The sequence below is a fragment of the Eucyclogobius newberryi genome, unplaced genomic scaffold (genome assembly GCF_026437365.1).
Source record: "Eucyclogobius newberryi isolate DKJ021-1_F unplaced genomic scaffold, fEucNew1.0.hap1 SCAF_18, whole genome shotgun sequence".
NCBI lineage: Eukaryota > Metazoa > Chordata > Actinopteri > Gobiiformes > Gobiidae > Eucyclogobius > Eucyclogobius newberryi.
Window position 1 is genome coordinate 3,126,174 of NW_027315812.1, and position 22,000 is coordinate 3,148,173.

Sequence of the window (22,000 nt, forward strand, 5' to 3'; positions counted from 1 at the left end):
CACGCCCTGTTACAGAGACATGTCAGAGACAGTCCTACTACATCCAGAGGCTTTAGGTCCTCAGGACCTCATCCCGGAGCCACTGAGGATCCAACAACCTCAGTGACCTCAGCTGATGGACGAGTCCCTCTGAGTCCTCTGTCTCTTAGTCCTCTGTCTCTTAGTCCTCTATCTCTGAGTCCCCTGCAGAAGACAGTGGGATTCAGGAGCTCCTCAAAGTAAAGTATTGAAACATAAATGATGTTCAACTTCTTTATCACTTCAAACACTTAAAGACTTAAAAGAGACGGAATCTACAAAACAACAAAGATTGTTCATAGTTTTAAGATTCAAGGTGGATCTAAGGCGGTATGTTTGTTCCTCCTGTGCTGTTCACTGATTGGTGCGTGGCTTCAGCTCTGGACCAATCAGACGTCAGGACTCTGGGCCACAGCGCCGCTCTGCAGGAGTGATGTCACTTCCTTTTGGCTGTAGCGCAGACTTCCTGTCAGGACGCTGACCGTGTGCTGGCCAATCAGAGGGGGAGGGGTGGGGCTTAGAGGCAGGAAGGAGCTGTACCGCACCGCCGGGCCTGCACAGCAAGGGATTATGGGTAAAACAGTGATTTAGACCTGGTTTAGTCCTGGTTTAGTCCTGGTTTAGTCCTGGTTTAGTCCATGTTCAGACCTGGTTTAATCCTGGTTTAGTCCTGGTTTAGTCCTGGTTTAGTCCTGGTTTAGTCCTTGTTCAGACCTGGTTTAGTCCTGGTTTAGTCCATGTTCAGACCTGGTTTAGACCTGGTTTAGTCCTGGTTTAGACCTGGTTTAGTCCTGGTTTAGTCCTGGTTTAGACCTGGTTTAGTCCTGGTTTAGTCCTTGTTCAGACCTGGTTTAGACCTGGTTTAGTCCTGGTTTAGACCTGGTTTAGTCCTGGTTTAGTCCTGGTTTAGTCCTGGTTTAGTCCTGGTTTAGACCTGGTTTAGACTGGGTTTAGTCCTGGTTTAATCCTGGTTTAGTCCATGTTCAGACCTGGTTTAGACCTGGTTTGGTCCTGGTTTAGTCCTGGTTTAGTCCTGGTTTAGTCCTGGTTTAGTCCTTGTTCAGACCTGGTTTAGACCTGGTTTAGTCCTGGTTTAGACCGGGTTTAGTCCTGGTTTAGTCCTGGTTTAGTCCTTGTTCAGACCTGGTTTAGTCCTGGTTTAGTCCTGGTTTAGTCCTTGTTCAGACCTGGTTTAGACCTGGTTTAGTCCTGGTTTAGTCCTGGTTTAGACCTGGTTTAGACCTGGTTTGGTCCTGGTTTAGACCTGGTTTAGTCCTGGTTTAGACCTGGTTTAGACCTGGTTTAGACCTGGTTTGGTCCTGGTTTATACCTGGTTTAGACCTGGTTTAGACCTGGTTTGGTCCTGGTTTAGACCTGGTTTAGTCCTGGTTTAGTCCTGGTTTAGTCCTTGTTCAGACCTGGTTTAGTCCTGGCTTAGACCTGGTTTAGTCCTGGTTTAGTCCTGGTTTGGTCCTGGTTTAGACCTGGTTTAGACCTGGTTTAGACCTGGTTTAGACCTGGTTTAGACCTGGTTTGGTCCTGGTTTAGACCTGGTTTAGTCCTTGTTCAGACCTGGTTTAGTCCTGGCTTAGACCTGGTTTAGTCCTGGTTTAGTCCTGGTTTAGTCCTGGTTTAGACCTGGTTTAGACCTGGTTTAGTCCTGGTTTAGACCTGGTTTAGACCTGGTTTGGTCCTGGTTTAGACCTGGTTTGGTCCTGGTTTAGACCTGGTTTGGTCCTGGTTTAGACCTGGTTTGGTCCTGGTTTAGACCTGGTTTAGTCCTGGTTTAGACCTGGTTTAGACCTGGTTTAGACCTGGTTTGGTCCTGGTTTATACCTGGTTTAGACCTGGTTTAGTCCTGGTTTAGTCCTGGTTTAGTCCTTGTTCAGACCTGGTTTAGTCCTGGCTTAGACCTGGTTTAGTCCTGGTTTAGTCCTGGTTTAGTCCTGGTTTAGACCTGGTTTAGACCTGGTTTAGACCTGGTTTAGACCTGGTTTAGACCTGGTTTGGTCCTGGTTTAGACCTGGTTTAGTCCTTGTTCAGACCTGGTTTAGTCCTGGCTTAGTCCTGGTTTAGTCCTGGTTTAGTCCTGGTTTAGACCTGGTTTAGACCTGGTTTAGTCCTGGTTTAGACCTGGTTTGGTCCTGGTTTAGACCTGGTTTGGTCCTGGTTTAGACCTGGTTTGGTCCTGGTTTAGACCTGGTTTGGTCCTGGTTTAGACCTGGTTTGGTCCTGGTTTAGACCTGGTTTAGTCCTATATAAATTATATTTTTCTAAAATTTCCCCCAAAAATAGAGGGAGGAGCTGTGATATAGGGCTCATCCAGCCTCTGACCCCACGTCCAGCCTCTGACCCCACGTCCAGCCTCTGACCCCACGTCCAGCCTCTGACCCCACGTCCAGCCTCTGACCGGTCTCACTGAAGCTCGTGGGTCTGAGGTTATTTTTATGCCGTGACCCAGATGAACAACAATGTCCCCTCCACCTCATTAACCCCGAACTACAGACAATCACAGAGACCTGGGACCAGGGACCAGGGACCAGGGACCAGGGACCAGGGACCAGGGACCAGGGACCAGGGACCAGGGACCATATTGATAAATGAACAGGTCGAGTGGTTTCACACAGATTTGGGCTGGACATTCAGAGACATGTTCCACTGTCGCTCATAATCAGACTTTCAAACATTCTAAAGACGGTCAAAACACATTTTTGGCCTTGACTTTTTTCACATTTTTCACATCTGGAAAATACACAAATGATTTATCAGGTTTTCCAAGACGTGTGGGAGAAGTTTAGTCCTGCTTTAGACCCGCTTTGGTCCCGCTTTAGTCCTGCTTTAGACCTGCTTTAGACCCGCTTTAGTCCTGGTTTAGACCTGCTTTAGACCCGCTTTAGTCCTGGTTTAGACCTGCTTTAGTCCTGGTTTAGCCCCGCTTTAGTCCCGCTTTAGTCCCGCTTTAGACCTGCTTTAGACCTGCTTTAGACCTGCTTTAGACCTGCTTTAGTCCTGCTTTAGACCTGCTTTAGTCCTGCTTTGGTCCCGCTTTAGTCCTGCTTTAGACCCGCTTTAGTCCTGCTTTGGTCCCGCTTTAGACCTGCTTTAGACCTGCTTTAGTCCTGCTTTAGTCCTGCTTTAGACCTGCTTTAGACCCGCTTTAGTCCTGCTTTAGTACCCGCTTTAGACCCGCTTTAGTCCCGCCTTAGTCCCGCTTTAGTCCCGCTTTAGTCCTGCATTAATCCCGCTTTAGTCCCGCTTTAGTCCCGCTTTAGACCCGCTTTAGTCCTTCTTTAGTTTTAATTTAATCCCGCTTTAGTCCCGCTTTAGACCCGCTTTAAACCCGCTTTAAACCCGCTTTACTCCCGCTTTACTCCCGCTTTAGACCTGCTTTAGTCCTGCTTTAGTCCTGCTTTAGTCCTGCTTTAGTCCCGGTTTAGTCCCGGTTTAGTCCCGGTTTAGTCCCGGTTTAGTCCCGGTTTAGTCCTGCTTTAGACCTGCTTTAGTCCTGCTTTAGTCCTGCTTTAGTCCCGGTTTAGTCCCGGTTTAGTCCTGCTTTAGTCCCGGTTTAGTCCCGCTTTAGTCCCGCTTTAGTCCCACTTTAGTCCTACTTTGGTCCCGGTTTAGTCCTGCTTTAGACCTGCTTTAGTCCTGCTTTAGTCCTGCTTCGGTCCCGCTTTAGTCCTGGTTTAGTCCTGCTTTAGTCCTGGTTTAGTCCCGCTTTAGTCCTGCTTTAGACCTGCTTTAGTCCTGCTTCGGTCGCGCTTTAGACCCGCTTTAGTCCCGCTTTAGTCCCGCTTTAGTCCTTCTTTAGTCCCGCTTCAAACCCGCTTTAGACACACTTTAGTCCTTCTTTAGTCCTGCATTAATCCCGCTTTAGTCCTGCTTTAGTCCCGCTTTAGACCCGCTTTAGTCCAGCTTTACTCCGGCTTTAGACCTGCTTTAGTCCTGCTTTAGTCCTGCTTTAGTCCCGCTTTAGTCCCGCTTTAGACCCGCTTTAGTCCAGCTTTAGTCCAGCTTTAGTCCCGCTTTAGACCCGCTTTAGTCCCGCTTTGGTCCCGCTTTAAACCCGCTTTAGACCCGCTTTAGTCCTTCTTTAGTCCTGCATTAATCCCGCTTTAGTCCCGCTTTAGTCCCGCTTTAGACCCGCTTTAAACCCGGTTTAAACCCGCTTTAGTCCCGCTTTAGACCCGGTTTAGTCCCGGTTTAGTCCAGCTTTACTCCCGCTTTAGACCTGCTTTAGTCCTGCTTTAGTCCCGCTTTAGTCCCGCTTTAGTCCTGCTTTAGTCCCGCTTTAGTCCCGGTTTAGACCCGCTTTAGTCCTGCTTTAGTCCCGGTTTAGACCCGCTTTAGACCCGCTTTAGTCCTGCTTTGGACCCGCTTTAGTCCCGCTTTAGTCCCGCTTTAGACCCGCTTTAGTCCCGCTTTGGTCCCGCTTTAAACCCGCTTTAGTCCTTCTTTAGTCCTAATTTAATCCCGCTTTAGTCCCGCTTTAGACCCACTTTAGTCCTTCTTTAGTCCTGCATTAATCCCGCTTTAGGCCCGCTTTAGTCCCGCTTTAGACCCGCTTTAGTCCTTCTTTAGTCCTAATTTAATCCCGCTTTAGTCCCGCTTTAGACCCGCTTTAAACCCGGTTTAAACCCGCTTTAGTCCCGCTTTAGACCCGGTTTAGTCCCGGTTTAGTCCAGCTTTACTCCCGCTTTAGACCCGCTTTAGTCCTGCTTTAGTCCTGCTTTAGTCCCGCTTTAGTCCCGGTTTAGACCCGCTTTAGTCCCGCTTTAGTCCCGCTTTAGTCCCGCTTTAGTCCCGCTTTAGTCCTACTTTAGTCCCGCTTTAGACCTGCTTTAGTCCTGCTTTAGTCCAGCTTTAGTCCCGGTTTAGACCTGCTTTAGTCCTACTTTAGTCCCGCTTTAGACCTGCTTTAGTCCTGCTTTAGACCTGCTTTAGTCCCGGTTTGGACCCGCTTTAGTCCCGCTTTAGTCCCGCGTTAGTCCTACTATAGTCCTACTTTAGTCCCGCTTTAGTCCTACTTTAGTCCCGGTTTAGTCCCGGTTTAGTCCTGCTTTAGTCCCGCTTTAGTCCCGCTTTAGTCCTACTTTAGTCCTACTTTAGTCGCGCTTTAGTCCCGGTTTAGACCTGCTTTAGTCCTGCTTTAGTCCCGGTTTAGACGCGCTTTAGTCCTGCTTTAGTCCCGCTTTAGTTCCGCTTTAGTCCCGCTTTAGTCCCGCTTTTGTCCCGGTTTAGTCCTGCTTTAGTCCTGCTTTAGTCCCGGTTTAGTCCCGGTTTAGACCTGCTTTAGTCCCGCTTTAGTCCTGCTTTAAACCCGCTTTAGAACCGCTTTAGACCCGGTTTAGACCCGCTTTAGTCCCGCTTTAGTCCCGGTTTGGACCTGCTTTAGTCCTGCTTTAGTCCCGCTTTAGACCCGCTTTAGACCCGGTTTAGTCCTACTTTAGTCTTACTTTAGTCCTACTTTAGTCCCGGTTTAGACCTGCTTTAGTCCTGTTTTAGTTCCGCTTTAGTCCTGCTTTAGTCCCGCTTTAGTCCTGGTTTAGTCCTACTTTAGTCCCGCTTTAGTCCTGCTTTAGTCCCGGTTTAGTCCCGCTTTAGTCCCGATTTAGTCCTACTTTAGTCCCGCTTTAGTCCTATTTTAGTCCCGCTTTAGTCCTATTTTAGTCCCGCTTTAGTCCCGGTTTAGTCCCGCTTTAGTCCCGGTTTATACCTGCTTTAGTCCCGCTTTAGTCCCGGTTTAGTCCCGGTTTAGACCTGCTTTAGTCCCGGTTTAGTCCCGGTTTAGACCTGCTTTAGTCCCGGTTTAGTCCCGGTTTAGACCTGCTTTACTCCCGCTTTAGACCCGCTTTAGTCCCGCTTTAGACCCGGTTTAGTCCTACTTCAGTCCCGGTTTAGTCCTGCTTTAGTCCCGGTTTAGTCCTGCTTTAGTCCTGCTTTAGTCCCTCTTTAGTCCTGCTTTAGTCCCGGTTTGGTCCTGGTTTAGACCTACTTTAGTCCCGCTTTAGTCCCGCTTTAGTCCCGCTTTAGTCCCGCTTTAGTCCCGCTTTAGTCCCGCTTTAGTCCCGGTTTAGTCCTGGTTTAGTACTACTTTAGTCCAGCTTTAGTCCCGCTTTAGTCCCACTTTAGTCCCACTTTAGTCCCGCTTTAGTCCCGCTTTAGTCCCGGTTTAGACCTTCTTTAGACCCGCTTTAGTCCCGCTTTAGTCCCGCTTTGGTCCCGGTTTAGTCCCGGTTTAGACCCGCTTTAGTCCCGCTTTAGTCCTGCTTTAGTCCTGCTTTAGTCCCGCTTTAGTCCTACTTTAGTCCTACTTTAGTCCCGCTTTAGTCCCGGTTTAGACCTTCTTTAGACCCGCTTTAGTCCCGCTTTGGTCCAGCTTTAGACCCGCTTTAGTCCCGCTTTAGACCCGCTTTAGACCCGGTTTGGACCCGCTTTAGTCCCGCTTTAGTCCCGCTTTAGTCCCGGTTTGGACCTGCTTTAGTCCTGCTTTAGTCCCGCTTTAGACCCGCTTTAGACCCGGTTTAGTCCTACTTTAGTCCCGCTTTAGTCCCGCTTTTGTCCCGGTTTAGTCCTGCTTTAGTCCTGCTTTAGTCCTGCTTTAGTCCTGCTTTAGTCCCGGTTTAGTCCCGGTTTAGACCTGCTTTAGTCCCGCTTTAGTCCTGCTTTAAACCCGCTTTAGACCCGCTTTAGACCCGGTTTAGACCCGCTTTAGTCCCGCTTTAGTCCCGCTTTAGTCCCGGTTTGGACCTGCTTTAGTCCTGCTTTAGTCCCGCTTTAGACCCGCTTTAGACCCGCTTTAGACCCGGTTTAGTCCTACTTTAGTCTTACTTTAGTCCTACTTTAGTCCCGCTTTAGTCCCGCTTTAGTCCCGGTTTAGACCTGCTTTAGTCCTGTTTTAGTTCCGCTTTAGTCCTGCTTTAGTCCCGCTTTAGTCCTGGTTTAGTCCTACTTTAGTCCCGCTTTAGTCCTGCTTTAGTCCCGGTTTAGTCCCGCTTTAGTCCCGATTTAGTCCTACTTTAGTCCCGCTTTAGTCCTATTTTAGTCCCGCTTTAGTCCTATTTTAGTCCCGCTTTAGTCCCGGTTTAGTCCCGCTTTAGTCCCGGTTTATACCTGCTTTAGTCCCGCTTTAGTCCCGGTTTAGTCCCGGTTTAGACCTGCTTTAGTCCCGGTTTAGACCTGCTTTACTCCCGCTTTAGACCCGCTTTAGTCCCGCTTTAGACCCGGTTTAGTCCTACTTCAGTCCCGGTTTAGTCCTGCTTTAGTCCCGGTTTAGTCCTGCTTTCGTCCTGCTTTAGTCCCTCTTTAGTCCTGCTTTAGTCCCGGTTTAGTCCTGGTTTGGTCCTGGTTTAGACCTACTTTAGTCCCGCTTTAGTCCCGCTTTAGTCCCGCTTTAGTCCCGCTTTAGTCACGCTTTAGTCACGCTTTAGTCCCGCTTTAGTCCCGCTTTAGTCCCGCTTTAGTCCCGCTTTAGTCCCGCTTTAGTCCCGGTTTAGTCCTGGTTTAGTACTACTTTAGTCCAGCTTTAATCCCGCTTTAGTCCTACTTTAGTCCCGCTTTAGTCCCGCTTTAGTCCCGGTTTAGACGTTCTTTAGACCCGCTTTAGTCCCGCTTTGGTCCCGGTTTAGTCCCGGTTTAGACCCGCTTTAGTCCCGCTTTAGTCCCGCTTTAGTCCTGCTTTAGTCCTGCTTTAGTCCCGCTTTAGTCCTACTTTAGTCCTACTTTAGTCCCGCCTTAGTCCCGCTTTAGTCCCGCTTTAGTCCCGCTTTAGTCCCGCTTTAGTCCTGGATTAGTCCCGCTTTAGTCCCGGTTTAGTCCCGCTTTAGTCCCGGTTTGGACCTGCTTTAGTCCAGGTTTAGTCCAGGTTTAGTCCCGGTTTAGACCTGCTTTAGACCCGCTTTATTCCTGCTTTAGACCCGCTTTAGTCCCACTTTAGACCCGCTTTAGTCCTGCTTTAGTCCCGCTTTAGACCCGCTTTAGACCCGGTTTAGTCCTACTTTAGTCCCGCTTTTGTCCCGGTTTAGTCCTGCTTTAGTCCTGCTTTAGTCCCGGTTTAGTCCCGGTTTAGACCTGCTTTAGTCCCGCTTTAGTCCTGCTTTAGTCCCGCTTTAGTTCCGCTTTAGTCCCGGTTTGGACCTGCTTTAGTCCTGCTTTAGTCCCGCTTTAGACCCGCTTTAGACCCGCTTTAGACCCGCTTTAGTCCTACTTTAGTCCAGATTTACTCTCGCTTTAGTCCCGCTTTAGTCCTGCTTTAGTCCTGCTTTAGTCCTGCTTTAGTCACGGTTTAGACATGCTTTAGTCCTGCTTTAGTCCCGGTTTAGACCCGCTTTAGTCCCGCTTTAGTCCCGCTTTAGTCCCGCTTTAGTCCCGCTTTAGTCCTACTTTAGTCCTACTTTAGTCCTACTTTAGTCCCGCTTTAGTCCTACTTTAGTCCTACTTTAGTCCCGCTTTAGACCTGCTTTAGTCCTGCTTTAGTCCCGCTTTAGTCCCGCTTTAGTCCCGCTTTAGACCTGCTTTAGTCCCGCTTTAGTCCCGCTTTAGTTCCGCTTTAGTCCTACTTTAGTCCCGGTTTAGACCTGCTTTAGTCATGCTTTAGTCCCGCTTTAGTCCCGCTTTAGACCCGCTTTAGTCCCGCTTTAGTCCCGCTTTAGTCCTACTTTAGTTCCGCTTTAGTCCTACTTTAGTCCCGGTTTAGACCTGCTTTAGTCATGCTTTAGTCCCGCTTTAGTCCCGCTTTAGTCCTACTTTAGTCCTACTTTAGTCTTACTTTAGTCCTACTTTAGTCCCGCTTTAGTCCCGCTTTAGTCCCGCTTTAGTCCTGTTTTAGTTCTGCTTTAGTCCTGCTTTAGTCCCGCTTTAGTCCTGGTTTAGTCCTACTTTAGTCCCGCTTTAGTCCTGCTTTAGTCCCGGTTTAGTCCCGCTTTAGTCCTACTTTAGTCCTATTTTAGTCCCGCTTTAGTCCTATTTTAGTCCCGCTTTAGTCCCGGTTTAGTCCCGCTTTAGTCCCGGTTTATACCTGCTTTAGTCCCGCTTTAGTCCCGGTTTAGTCCCGGTTTAGACCTGCTTTAGTCCCGGTTTAGTCCCGGTTTAGACCTGCTTTACTCCCGCTTTAGACCCGCTTTAGTCCCGCTTTAGACCCGGTTTAGTCCTACTTCAGTCCCGGTTTAGTCCTGCTTCAGTCCCGGTTTAGTCCTGCTTTAGTCCCTCTTTAGTCCCGCTTTAGTCCCGCTTTAGTCCCGCTTTAGTCCCGCTTTAGTCCCGCTTTAGACCCGCTTTAGTCCTGCTTTAGTCCTGCTTTAGTCGCGCTTTAGTCCCGGTTTAGACCTGCTTTAGTCCTGCTTTAGTCCCGCTTTAGTCCCTCTTTAGTCCCTCTTTAGTCCTGCTTTAGTCCCGCTTTAGTCCCGCTTTAGTCCTGGTTTAGTCCTACTTTAGTCCCGCTTTAGTCCTGGTTTAGTCCCGCTTTAGTCCCGGTTTAGACCCGCTTTAGTCCCGCTTTAGTCCCGCTTTAGTCCCGCTTTAGTCCCGCTTTAGTCCCGCTTTAGTCCCGCTTTAGACCCGCTTTAGACCCGGTTTAGTCTTGCTTTAGTCCCGCTTTAGTCCCGCTTTAGTCCCGCTTTAGTCCCGGTTTAGTCCTGGTTTAGTATTACTTTAGTCCAGCTTTAGTCCCGCTTTAGTCCTACTTTAGTCCCGCTTTAGTCCCGCTTTGGTCCCGCTTTAGTCCCGGTTTAGACCTGCTTTAGTCCCGCTTTAGTCCTGCTTTAGTCCCGCTTTAGTCCTACTTTAGTCCTACTTTAGTCCCGCCTTAGTCCCGCTTTAGTCCCGCTTTAGTCCCGCTTTAGTCTCGCTTTAGTCCCGCTTTAGTCCTGGATTAGTCCCGCTTTAGTCCCAGTTTAGTCCCGCTTTAGTCCAGGTTTAGTCCAGGTTTAGTCCCGGTTTAGTCCCGGTTTAGACCTGCTTTAGACCCGCTTTAGTCCCACTTTAGACCCGCTTTAGTCCCGCTTTAGTCCCGCTTTAGACCCGCTTTAGACCCGGTTTAGACCCAGTTTAGACCCGGTTTAGACCCGGTTTGGACCCGCTTTAGTCCCGCTTTAGTCCCGCTTTAGTCCTGGTTTGGACCTGCTTTAGTCCTGCTTTAGTCCCGCTTTAGTCCCGCTTTAGACCCGGTTTAGACCCGGTTTAGTCCTACTTTAGTCCAGATTTACTCCCGCTTTAGTCCCGCTTTAGTCCTGCTTTAGTCCCGCTTTGGTCCTGCTTTAGTCCTGCTTTAGTCCTACTTTAGTGCCGCTTTAGTCCCGCTTTAGTCCTACTTTAGTCCCGCTTTAGTCCTACTTTAGTCCCGCTTTAGTCCCACTTTAGTCCTACTTTAGTCCCGCTTTAGTCCCGCTTTAGTCCCGCTTTAGTCCTGCTTTAGTCGCGCTTTAGTCCCGGTTTAGACCTGCTTTAGTCCTGCTTTAGTCCCGGTTTAGAACCGCTTTAGTCCCGCTTTAGTCCCGCTTTAGTCCCGCTTTGGTCCCGCTTTAGTCCCGGTTTAGACCTGCTTTAGTCCCGCTTTAGTCCTGCTTTAGTCCTGCTTTAGTCCCGCTTTAGTCCTACTTTAGTCCTACTTTAGTCCCGCCTTAGTCCCGCTTTAGTCCCGCTTTAGTCCCGCTTTAGTCTCGCTTTAGTCCCGCTTTAGTCCTGGATTAGTCCCGCTTTAGTCCCGGTTTAGTCCCGCTTTAGTCCAGGTTTAGTCCAGGTTTAGTCCAGGTTTAGTCCCGGTTTAGACCTGCTTTAGACCCGCTTTAGTCCCACTTTAGACCCGCTTTAGTCCCGCTTTAGTCCCGCTTTAGACCCGCTTTAGACCCGCTTTAGACCCGGTTTAGACCCAGTTTAGACCCGGTTTAGACCCGGTTTGGACCCGCTTTAGTCCCGCTTTAGTCCCGCTTTAGTCCCGGTTTGGACCTGCTTTAGTCCTGCTTTAGTCCCGCTTTAGTCCCGCTTTAGACCCGGTTTAGACCCGGTTTAGTCCTACTTTAGTCCAGATTTACTCCCGCTTTAGTCCCGCTTTAGTCCCGCTTTAGTCCCGCTTTGGTCCTGCTTTAGTCCTGCTTTAGTCCTACTTTAGTGCCGCTTTAGTCCCGCTTTAGTCCTACTTTAGTCCCGCTTTAGTCCTACTTTAGTCCCGCTTTAGTCCCACTTTAGTCCTACTTTAGTCCCGCTTTAGTCCCGCTTTAGTCCCGCTTTAGTCCTGCTTTAGTCGCGCTTTAGTCCCGGTTTAGACCTGCTTTAGTCCTGCTTTAGTCCCGGTTTAGACCCGCTTTAGTCCCGCTTTAGTCCCGCTTTAGTTCCGCTTTAGTCCTGCTTTAGTCCCGCTTTAGTCCCGCTTTAGTCCCGGTTTAGACCTGCTTTAGTCCCGCTTTAGTCCCGGTTTAGTCCCGCTTTAGTCCCTCTTTAGTCCCTCTTTAGTCCTGCTTTAGTCCCGCTTTAGTCCTGGTTTAGTCCTACTTTAGTCCCGCTTTAGTCCTGGTTTAGTCCCGCTTTAGTCCCGGTTTAGACCTGCTTTAGTCCCGCTTTAGTCCCGCTTTAATCCCGCTTTAGACCGGCTTTAGACCCGGTTTAGACCCGGTTTAGTCCTACTTTAGTCCCGCTTTAGTCCCGCTTTAGTCCCGGTTTAGTCCCGCTTTAGTCCCGCTTTAGTCCTGCTTTAGTCCTACTTTAGTCCCACTTTAGTCCCGCTTTAGTCCCGCTTTAGTCCCGGTTTGGACCTGCTTTAGTCCTGCTTTAGTCCTGCTTTAGTCCTGCTTTAGTCCTGCTTTAGTCCCGCTTTAGTCCCGCTTTAGTCCCGCTTTAGTTCCGCTTTAGTCCCGCTTTAGTCCCGCTTTAGTCCTACTTTAGTCCAGGTTTAGTCCCGGTTTAGTCCCGCTTTAGTCCCGGTTTGGACCTGCTTTAGTCCAGGTTTAGTCCCGGTTTAGTCCCGGTTTAGACCCGCTTTAGACCCGGTTTAGTCCTACTTTAGTCCAGATTTACTCTCGCTTTAGTCCCGCTTTAGTCCTACTTTAGTCCCGCTTTAGATCTGCTTTAGTCCTGCTTTAGTCCTACTTTAGTCCTACTTTAGTCCCGCTTTAGTCCCGCTTTAGTCCCGCTTTAGTCCCGCTTTAGTCTCGCTTTAGTCCCGCTTTAGTCCTGGATTAGTCCCGCTTTAGTCCCGGTTTAGTCCCGCTTTAGTCCCGGTTTGGACCTGCTTTAGTCCAGGTTTAGTCCAGGTTTAGTCCCGGTTTGGACCTGCTTTAGACCCGCTTTATTCCTGCTTTAGACCCGCTTTAGTCCCACTTTAGACCCGCTTTAGACCCGCTTTAGACCCGGTTTAGACCCGGTTTAGACCCGGTTTAGTCCCGGTTTAGACCCGGTTTAGACCCGGTTTGGACCCGCTTTAGTCCCGCTTTAGTCCCGCTTTAGTCCCGGTTTGGACCTGCTTTAGTCCTGCTTTAGTCCCGCTTTAGTCCCGCTTTAGACCCGGTTTAGACCCGGTTTAGTCCTACTTTAGTCCAGATTTACTCCCGCTTTAGTCCCGCTTTAGTCCCGCTTTGGTCCTGCTTTAGTCCTGCTTTAGTCCTACTTTAGTGCCGCTTTAGTCCCGCTTTAGTCCTACTTTAGTCCAGATTTACTCCCACTTTAGTCCCGCTTTAGTCCCGCTTTAGTCCCACTTTAGTCCCGCTTTAGTCCAGCTTTAGTCCCGCTTTAGTCCTACTTTAGTCCCGCTTTAGTCCCGCTTTAGTCCCGCTTTAGTCCCGCTTTAGTCCCGCTTTAGACCCGCTTTAGTCGCGCTTTAGTCCCGGTTTAGACCTGCTTTAGTCCTGCTTTAGTCCCGGTTTAGACCCGCTTTAGTCCCGCTTTAGTTCCGCTTTAGTTCCGCTTTAGTCCTGCTTTGGTCCCGCTTTAGTCCCGCTTTAGTCCCGCTTTAGTCCCGCTTTAGTCCCGCTTTAGTCCCGGTTTAGACCCGCTTTAGTCCCGCTTTAGTCCCGATTTAGTCCCGGTTTAGTCCCGCTTTAGTCCCTCTTTAGTCCTGCTTTAGTCCCGCTTTAGTCCCGCTTTAGTCCTGGTTTAGTCCCGCTTTAGTCCCTCTTTAGTCCCTCTTTAGTCCCGCTTTAGTCCCGCTTTAGTCCCGGTTTAGTCCCGCTTTAGTCCCGGTTTAGACCTGCTTTAGTCCCGCTTTAGTCCCGCTTTAGTCCCGCTTTAATCCCGCTTTAGACCCGCTTTAGACCCGGTTTAGACCCGGTTTAGACCCGGTTTAGTCCTACTTTAGTCCCGCTTTAGTCCCGGTTTAGTCCCGCTTTAGTCCCGCTTTAGTCCCGCTTTAGTCCCGCTTTAGTCCCGCTTTAGTCCCGCTTTAGTCCCGCTTTAGTCCCGCTTAAGTCCCGCTTAAGTCCCGCTTAAGTCCCGCTTTAGTCCCGGTTTAGTCCCGCTTTAGTCCCGCTTTAGTCCCGCTTTAGTCCCGCTTTAGTCCCGCTTTAGTCCCGCTTCAGTCCCGGTTTAGACCCGCTTTAGTCCCGCTTTGGTCCCGGTTTAGTCCCGGTTTAGTCCCGGTTTAGACCCGGTTTAGACCCGGTTTAGACCCGCTTTAGTCCCGGTTTAGACCCGGTTTAGACCCGCTTTAGTCCCGCTTTAGTCCCGCTTTAGTCCTACTTTAGTCCTACTTTAGTCCCACTTTAGTCCCGCTTTAGTCCCGCTTTAGTCCCGCTTTAGTCCCGGTTTGGACCTGCTTTAGTCCTGCTTTAGTCCTGCTTTAGTCCCGCTTTAGTCCCGCTTTAGTCCCGCTTTAGTTCCGCTTTAGTCCCGCTTTAGTCCTACTTTAGTCCAGGTTTAGTCCCGGTTTAGTCCCGGTTTAGTGCCGCTTTAGTCCCGGTTTGGACCTGCTTTAGTCCAGGTTTAGTCCCGGTTTAGTCCCGGTTTAGACCTGCTTTAGACCCGCTTTAGACCCGCTTTAGACCCGCTTTAGACCCGGTTTAGTCCTACTTTAGTCCAGATTTACTCTCGCTTTAGTCTCGCTTTAGTCCCGCTTTAGATCTGCTTTAGTCCTGCTTTAGTCCCGCTTTAGTCCCGGTTTAGTCCCGGTTTAATCCCGGTTTAGACCTGCTTTAGTCCCGCTTTAGTCCCGCTTTAGTCCCGCTTTAGTCCCGCTTTAGTCCTGCTTTAGTCCTGCTTTAGTCCAGCTTTAGTCCCGGTTTAGACCTGCTTTAGTCCTACTTTAGTCCCGCTTTAGACCTGCTTTAGTCCCGCTTTAGTCCCGGTTTAGACCTGCTTTAGTCCTGCTTTAGTCCTGCTTTAGTCCCGGTTTAGACCTGCTTTAGTCCCGGTTTGGACCCGCTTTAGTCCCGCTTTAGTCCCGCTTTAGTCCTACTTTAGTCCCGCTTTAGTCCCGGTTTAGTCCTGCTTTAGTCCCGGTTTGGAACCGCTTTAGTCCCGCTTTAGTCCCGCTTTAGTCCCGCTTTAGTCCCGCTTTAGTCCCGGTTTAGTCGCGCTTTAGTCCCTCTTTAGTCCTGCTTTAGTCCCGCTTTAGTCCTGGTTTAGTCCTACTTTAGTCCCGCTTTAGTCCTGGTTTAGTCCCGCTTTAGTCCCGGTTTAGACCTGCTTTAGTCCCGCTTTAGTCTTTAGTCCCGCTTTAGTCCCGCTTTAGACCCGCTTTAGACCCGGTTTGGACCCGCTATAGTCCAGGTTTAGTCCAGGTTTAGTCCCGGTTTAGACCTGCTTTAGACCCGCTTTAGTCCCACTTTAGACCCGCTTTAGTCCCGCTTTAGTCCCGCTTTAGACCCGCTTTAGACCCGGTTTAGACCCAGTTTAGACCCGGTTTAGACCCGGTTTGGACCCGCTTTAGTCCCGCTTTAGTCCCGGTTTGGACCTGCTTTAGTCCTGCTTTAGTCCCGCTTTAGTCCCGCTTTAGACCCGGTTTAGACCCGGTTTAGTCCTACTTTAGTCCAGATTTACTCCCGCTTTAGTCCCGCTTTAGTCCTGCTTTAGTCCCGCTTTGGTCCTGCTTTAGTCCTGCTTTAGTCCTACTTTAGTGCCGCTTTAGTCCCGCTTTAGTCCTACTTTAGTCCAGATTTACTCCCACTTTAGTCCCGCTTTAGTCCCGCTTTAGTCCCACTTTAGTCCTACTTTAGTCCCGCTTTAGTCCAACTTTAGTCCTGCTTTAGTCCCGTTTTAGTCCCGCTTTAGTCCCGCTTTAGTCCCGCTTTAGTCCTGCTTTAGTCCTGCTTTAGTCGCGCTTTAGTCCCGGTTTAGACCTGCTTTAGTCCTGCTTTAGTCCCGGTTTAGACCCGCTTTAGTCCCGCTTTAGTCCCGCTTTAGTTCCGCTTTAGTCCTGCTTTAGTCCCGCTTTAGTCCCGCTTTAGTCCCGGTTTAGACCTGCTTTAGTCCCGCTTTAGTCCCGCTTTAGTCCCGGTTTAGTCCCGCTTTAGTCCCTCTTTAGTCCTGCTTTAGTCCCGCTTTAGTCCTCGTTTAGTCCTACTTTAGTCCCGCTTTAGTCCTGGTTTAGTCCCGTTTTAGTCCCGCTTTAGTCCCGCTTTAGTCCCGCTTTAGTCCTGCTTTAGTCCTGCTTTAGTCGCGCTTTAGTCCCGGTTTAGACCTGCTTTAGTCCTGCTTTAGTCCCGGTTTAGACCCGCTTTAGTCCCGCTTTAGTTCCGCTTTAGTCCTGCTTTAGTCCCGCTTTAGTCCCGCTTTAGTCCCGGTTTAGACCTGCTTTAGTCCCGCTTTAGTCCCGCTTTAGTCCCGGTTTAGTCCCGCTTTAGTCCCGCTTTAGTCCCGCTTTAGTCCCGCTTTAGTCCCGCTTTAGTCCCGCTTTAGTCCCGCTTTAGTCCCGGTTTAGTCCTGGTTTAGTACTACTTTAGTCCAGCTTTAGTCCCGCTTTAGTCCTACTTTAGTCCCGCTTTAGTCCCGCTTTAGTCCTACTTTAGTCCAGGTTTAGTCCCGGTTTAGTCCCGGTTTAGTCCCGCTTTAGTCCCGGTTTGGACCTGCTTTAGTCCAGGTTTAGTCCCGGTTTAGTCCCGGTTTAGACCTGCTTTAGACCCGCTTTAGACCCGGTTTAGTCCTACTTTAGTCCAGGTTTAGTCCCGGTTTAGTCCCGCTTTAGTCCCGGTTTGGACCTGCTTTAGTCCAGGTTTAGTCCCGCTTTAGTCCTACTTTAGTCCAGGTTTAGTCCCGGTTTAGTCCCGGTTTAGTCCCGCTTTAGTCCCGGTTTGGACCCGCTTTAGTCCCGCTTTGGTCCCGCTTTAGTCCCGGTTTAGACCTGCTTTAGTCCCGCTTTAGTCCTGCTTTAGTCCTGCTTTAGTCCTACTTTAGTCCTACTTTAGTCCCGCCTTAGTCCCGCTTTAGTCCCGCTTTAGTCCTACATTAGTCCCGCCTTAGTCCCGCTTTAGTCCCGCTTTAGTCCCGCTTTAGTCTCGCTTTAGTCCCGCTTTAGTCCTGGATTAGTCCCGCTATAGTCCCGGTTTAGTCCCGCTTTAGTCCCGGTTTGGACCTGCTTTAGACCCGCTTTAGTCCCACTTTAGACCCGCTTTAGTCCCGCTTTAGTCCCGCTTTAGACCCGCTTTAGACCCGGTTTAGACCCAGTTTAGACCCGGTTTAGACCCGGTTTGGACCCGCTTTAGTCCCGCTTTAGTCCCGCTTTAGTCCCGGTTTGGACCTGCTTTAGTCCTGCTTTAGTCCCGCTTTAGTCCCGCTTTAGACCCGGTTTAGACCCGGTTTAGTCCTACTTTAGTCCAGATTTACTCCCGCTTTAGTCCCGCTTTAGTCCTGCTTTAGTCCCGCTTTGGTCCTGCTTTAGTCCTGCTTTAGTCCTACTTTAGTGCCGCTTTAGTCCCGCTTTAGTCCTACTTTAGTCCAGATTTACTCCCACTTTAGTCCCGCTTTAGTCCCGCTTTAGTCCCACTTTAGTCCTAGTTTAGTCCCGCTTTAGTCCAGCTTTAGTCCTACTTTAGTCCCGTTTTAGTCCCGCTTTAGTCCCGCTTTAGTCCCGCTTTAGTCCCGCTTTAGTCCTGCTTTAGTCGCGCTTTAGTCCCGGTTTAGACCTGCTTTAGTCCTGCTTTAGTCCCGGTTTAGACCCGCTTTAGTCCCGCTTTAGTCCCGCTTTAGTTCCGCTTTAGTCCTGCTTTAGTCCCGCTTTAGTCCCGCTTTAGTCCCGGTTTAGTCCCGCTTTAGTCGCTCTTTAGTCCTGCTTTAGTCCTGGTTTAGTCCTACTTTAGTCCCGCTTTAGTCCTGGTTTAGTCCCGCTTTAGTCCCGGTTTAGACCTGCTTTAGTCCCGCTTTAGTCCCGCTTTAGTCCCGCTTTAGTCCCGCTTTAGTCCCGCTTTAGTCCCGCTTTAGACCCGCTTTAGAACCGGTTTAGTCCTACTTTAGTCCCGCTTTAGTCCCGCTTTAGTCCCGGTTTAGTCCCGCTTTAGTCCCGCTTTAGTCCTACTTTAGTCCCACTTTAGTCCCGCTTTAGTCCCGGTTTGGACCTGCTTTAGTCCTGCTTTAGTCCCGCTTTAGTCCCGCTTTAGTCCCGCTTTAGTTCCGCTTTAGTCCCGCTTTAGTCCCGCTTTAGTCCCGCTTTAGTCCCGCTTTAGTCCTACTTTAGTCCAGGTTTAGTCCCGGTTTAGTCCCGGTTTAGTCCCGCTTTAGTCCCGGTTTGGACCTGCTTTAGTCCAGGTTTAGTCCCGGTTTAGTCCCGGTTTAGACCTGCTTTAGACCCGCTTTAGACCCGCTTTAGACCCGCTTTAGACCCGCTTTAGTCCTACTTTAGTCCAGATTTACTCTCGCTTTAGTCCCGCTTTAGTCCTACTTTAGTCCCGCTTTAGATCTGCTTTAGTCCTGCTTTAGTCCCGCTTTAGTCCCGCTTTAGTCCCGCTTTAGACCCGCTTTAGACCTGCTTTAGTCCTGCTTTAGTCCCGCTTTAGTCCCGCTTTAGTCCCGCTTTAATCCCGCTTTAGTCCCGCTTTAGTCCTACTTTAGTCCCGCTTTAGTCCTACTTTAGTCCTACTTTAGTCCCGGTTTAGACCCGCTTTAGTCCCGCTTTAGTCCCGATTTAGTCCCGCTTTAGTCCCGATTTAGTCCCGGTTTAGTCCCGCTTTAGTCCCTCTTTAGTCCTACTTTAGTCCCGCTTTAGATCTGCTTTAGTCCTGCTTTAGTCCCGCTTTAGTCCCGCTTTAGTCCCGCTTTAGTCCAGCTTTAGTCCCGGTTTAGACCTGCTTTAGTCCTACTTTAGTCCCGCTTTAGACCCGCTTTAGTCCCGCTTTAGTCCCGCTTTAGTTCCGCTTTAGTTCCGCTTTAGTCCTGCTTTGGTCCCGCTTTAGTCCCGCTTTAGTCCCGCTTTAGTCCCGGTTTAGACCCGCTTTAGTCCCGCTTTAGTCCCGATTTAGTCCCGGTTTAGTCCCGCTTTAGTCCCTCTTTAGTCCTGCTTTAGTCCCGCTTTAGTCCCGCTTTAGTCCCGGTTTAGTCCCGCTTTAGTCCCTCTTTAGTCCCTCTTTAGTCCCGCTTTAGTCCCGCTTTAGTCCCGGTTTAGTCCCGCTTTAGTCCCGGTTTAGACCTGCTTTAGTCCCGCTTTAGTCCCGCTTTAGTCCCGCTTTAATCCCGCTTTAGACCCGCTTTAGACCCGGTTTAGACCCGGTTTAGACCCGGTTTAGACCCGGTTTAGTCCTACTTTAGTCCCGCTTTAGTCCCGCTTTAGTCCCGGTTTAGTCCCGCTTTAGTCCCGCTTTAGTCCCGCTTTAGTCCCGCTTTAGTCCCGCTTTAGTCCTGCTTTAGTCCTACTTTAGTTCCGCTTTAGTCCTACTTTAGTCCCGGTTTAGACCTGCTTTAGTCATGCTTTAGTCCCGGTTTAGTCCCGCTTTAGCCCTACTTTAGTCCTACTTTAGTCCTGCTTTAGTCCCGCTTTAGCCCCGCTTTAGTCCCGCTTTAGTCCCGGTTTAGTCCCGCTTTAGTCCCGCTTTAGTCCCGCTTTAGCCCCGCTTTAGTCCCGCTTTAGACCCGCTGTAGACCCGGTGTAGACCCGGTTTAGTCCCGGTTTAGTCCCGCTTTAGTCCCTCTTTAGTCCCGGTTTAGTCCCGGTTTAGACCTGCTTTAGTCCTGCTTTAGTCCCGGTTTAGACCTGCTTTAGTCCTGCTTTAGTCCCGCTTTAGTCCTGCTTTAGTCCTGCTTTAGTCCCGCTTTAGTCCCGCTTTAGTCCTGCTTTAGTCCCGCTTTAGACCCGCTGTAGACCCGGTTTAGTCCCGCTTTAGTCCCGGTTTAGTCCCGCTTTAGTCCCGCTTTAGACCCGCTTTAGACCCGCTTTAGACCCGCTTTAGTCCCGCTTTAGACCCGCTTTAGACCCGCTTTAGTCCCGGTTTAGACCTGCTTTAGTCCTGCTTTAGTCCCGCTTTAGTCCCGCTTTAGTCCTACTTTAGTCCCGGTTTAGACCTGCTTTAGTCATGCTTTAGTCCCGGTTTAGTCCCGCTTTAGCCCTACTTTAGTCCTGCTTTAGTCCCGCTTTAGTCCCGCTTTAGTCCCGCTTTAGTCCCGCTTTAGACCCGCTGTAGACCCGGTTTAGTCCCGCTTTAGTCCCTCTTTAGTCCCTCTTTAGTCCCTCTTTAGTCCCTCTTTAGTCCCGGTTTAGACCCGCTTTAGACCCGCTTTAGACCCGCTTTAGTCCCGCTTTAGTCCCGCTTTAGACCCGCTTTATTCCCACTTTAGACCCGCTTTAGTCCCGCGTTAGTCCTACTTTAGTCCTACTTTAGTCCCGCTTTAGTCTTACTTTAGTCCCGCTTTAGACCTGCTTTAGTCCTGCTTTAGTCCCGGTTTAGACCCGCTTTAGACCCGCTTTAGACCCGCTTTAGTCCCGCTTTAGTCCCGCTTTAGACCCGCTTTAGTCCCGCTTTAGTCCCGCTTTAGACCCGCTTTAGTCCCACTTTAGACCCGCTTTAGTCCCGCGTTAGTCCTACTTTAGTCCCGCTTTAGACCTGCTTTAGTCCCGGTTTAGTCCCGCTTTAGTCCCGGTTTAGACCCGCTTTAGACCCGCTTTAGTCCCGGTTTAGACCTGCTTTAGTCCTGCTTTAGTCCTGGTTTAGTCCTACTTTAGTCCCGCTTTAGTCCTGCTTTAGTCCCGGTTTAGTCCCGCTTTAGTCCCGATTTAGTCCTGCTTTCGTCCTGCTTTAGTCCCTCTTTAGTCCTGCTTTAGTCCCGGTTTAGTCCTGGTTTGGTCCTGGTTTAGACCTACTTTAGTCCCGCTTTAGTCCCGCTTTAGTCCCGCTTTAGTCACGCTTTAGTCACGCTTTAGTCCCGCTTTAGTCCCGCTTTAGTCCCGCTTTAGTCCCGCTTTAGTCCCGCTTTAGTCCCGGTTTAGTCCTGGTTTAGTACTACTTTAGTCCAGCTTTAATCCCGCTTTAGTCCTACTTTAGTCCCGCTTTAGTCCCGCTTTAGTCCCGGTTTAGACGTTCTTTAGACCCGCTTTAGTCCCGCTTTGGTCCCGGTTTAGTCCCGGTTTAGACCCGCTTTAGTCCCGCTTTAGTCCCGCTTTAGTCCTGCTTTAGTCCTGCTTTAGTCCCGCTTTAGTCCTACTTTAGTCCTACTTTAGTCCCGCCTTAGTCCCGCTTTAGTCCCGCTTTAGTCCCGCTTTAGTCCCGCTTTAGTCCTGGATTAGTCCCGCTTTAGTCCCGGTTTAGTCCCGCTTTAGTCCCGGTTTGGACCTGCTTTAGTCCAGGTTTAGTCCAGGTTTAGTCCCGGTTTAGACCTGCTTTAGACCCGGTTTGGACCTGCTTTAGTCCCGGTTTAGTCCCGCTTTAGTCCCGGTTTGGACCTGCTTTAGTCCAGGTTTAGTCCAGGTTTAGTCCCGGTTTAGACCTGCTTTAGACCCGCTTTATTCCTGCTTTAGACCCGCTTTAGTCCCACTTTAGACCCGCTTTAGTCCTGCTTTAGTCCCGCTTTAGACCCGCTTTAGACCCGGTTTAGTCCTACTTTAGTCCCGCTTTTGTCCCGGTTTAGTCCTGCTTTAGTCCTGCTTTAGTCCCGGTTTAGTCCCGGTTTAGACCTGCTTTAGTCCCGCTTTAGTCCTGCTTTAGTCCCGCTTTAGTTCCGCTTTAGTCCCGGTTTGGACCTGCTTTAGTCCTGCTTTAGTCCCGCTTTAGACCCGCTTTAGACCCGCTTTAGACCCGCTTTAGTCCTACTTTAGTCCAGATTTACTCTCGCTTTAGTCCCGCTTTAGTCCTACTTTAGTCCCGCTTTAGACCTGCTTTAGTCCTGCTTTAGTCCTGCTTTAGTCACGGTTTAGACATGCTTTAGTCCTGCTTTAGTCCCGGTTTAGACCCGCTTTAGTCCCGCTTTAGTCCCGCTTTAGTCCCGCTTTAGTCCTACTTTAGTCCTACTTTAGTCCTACTTTAGTCCCGCTTTAGTCCTACTTTAGTCCTACTTTAGTCCCGCTTTAGACCTGCTTTAGTCCTGCTTTAGTCCCGCTTTAGTCCCGCTTTAGTCCCGCTTTAGACCTGCTTTAGTCCCGCTTTAGTCCCGCTTTAGTTCCGCTTTAGTCCCACTTTAGTCCCGCTTTAGTCCCGCTTTAGTTCCGCTTTAGTCCTACTTTAGTCCCGGTTTAGACCTGCTTTAGTCATGCTTTAGTCCCGCTTTAGTCCCGCTTTAGACCCGCTTTAGTCCCGCTTTAGTCCCGCTTTAGTCCTACTTTAGTTCCGCTTTAGTCCTACTTTAGTCCCGGTTTAGACCTGCTTTAGTCATGCTTTAGTCCCGCTTTAGTCCCGCTTTAGTCCTACTTTAGTCCTACTTTAGTCTTACTTTAGTCCTACTTTAGTCCCGCTTTAGTCCCGCTTTAGTCCCGCTTTAGTCCTGTTTTAGTTCTGCTTTAGTCCTGCTTTAGTCCCGCTTTAGTCCTGGTTTAGTCCTACTTTAGTCCCGCTTTAGTCCTGCTTTAGTCCCGGTTTAGTCCCGCTTTAGTCCTACTTTAGTCCTATTTTAGTCCCGCTTTAGTCCTATTTTAGTCCCGCTTTAGTCC

General features: G+C 49.8%; 1 protein-coding gene across 1 annotated transcript in view; it reads right to left on the minus strand.

Moving 5' to 3' along the window:
* Positions 1-292: 292 nt before the first annotated feature.
* Positions 293-22,000, minus strand: part of sugct (succinyl-CoA:glutarate-CoA transferase) — a 185,532-nt gene continuing 163,824 nt past the window's right edge. The window contains exon 14 of the mRNA XM_072450388.1: positions 293-571. Within this exon, the coding sequence (XP_072306489.1) occupies positions 408-571 (164 nt within the window). The 3' untranslated portion in view covers positions 293-407. The remainder of the gene's footprint in view (positions 572-22,000) is intronic.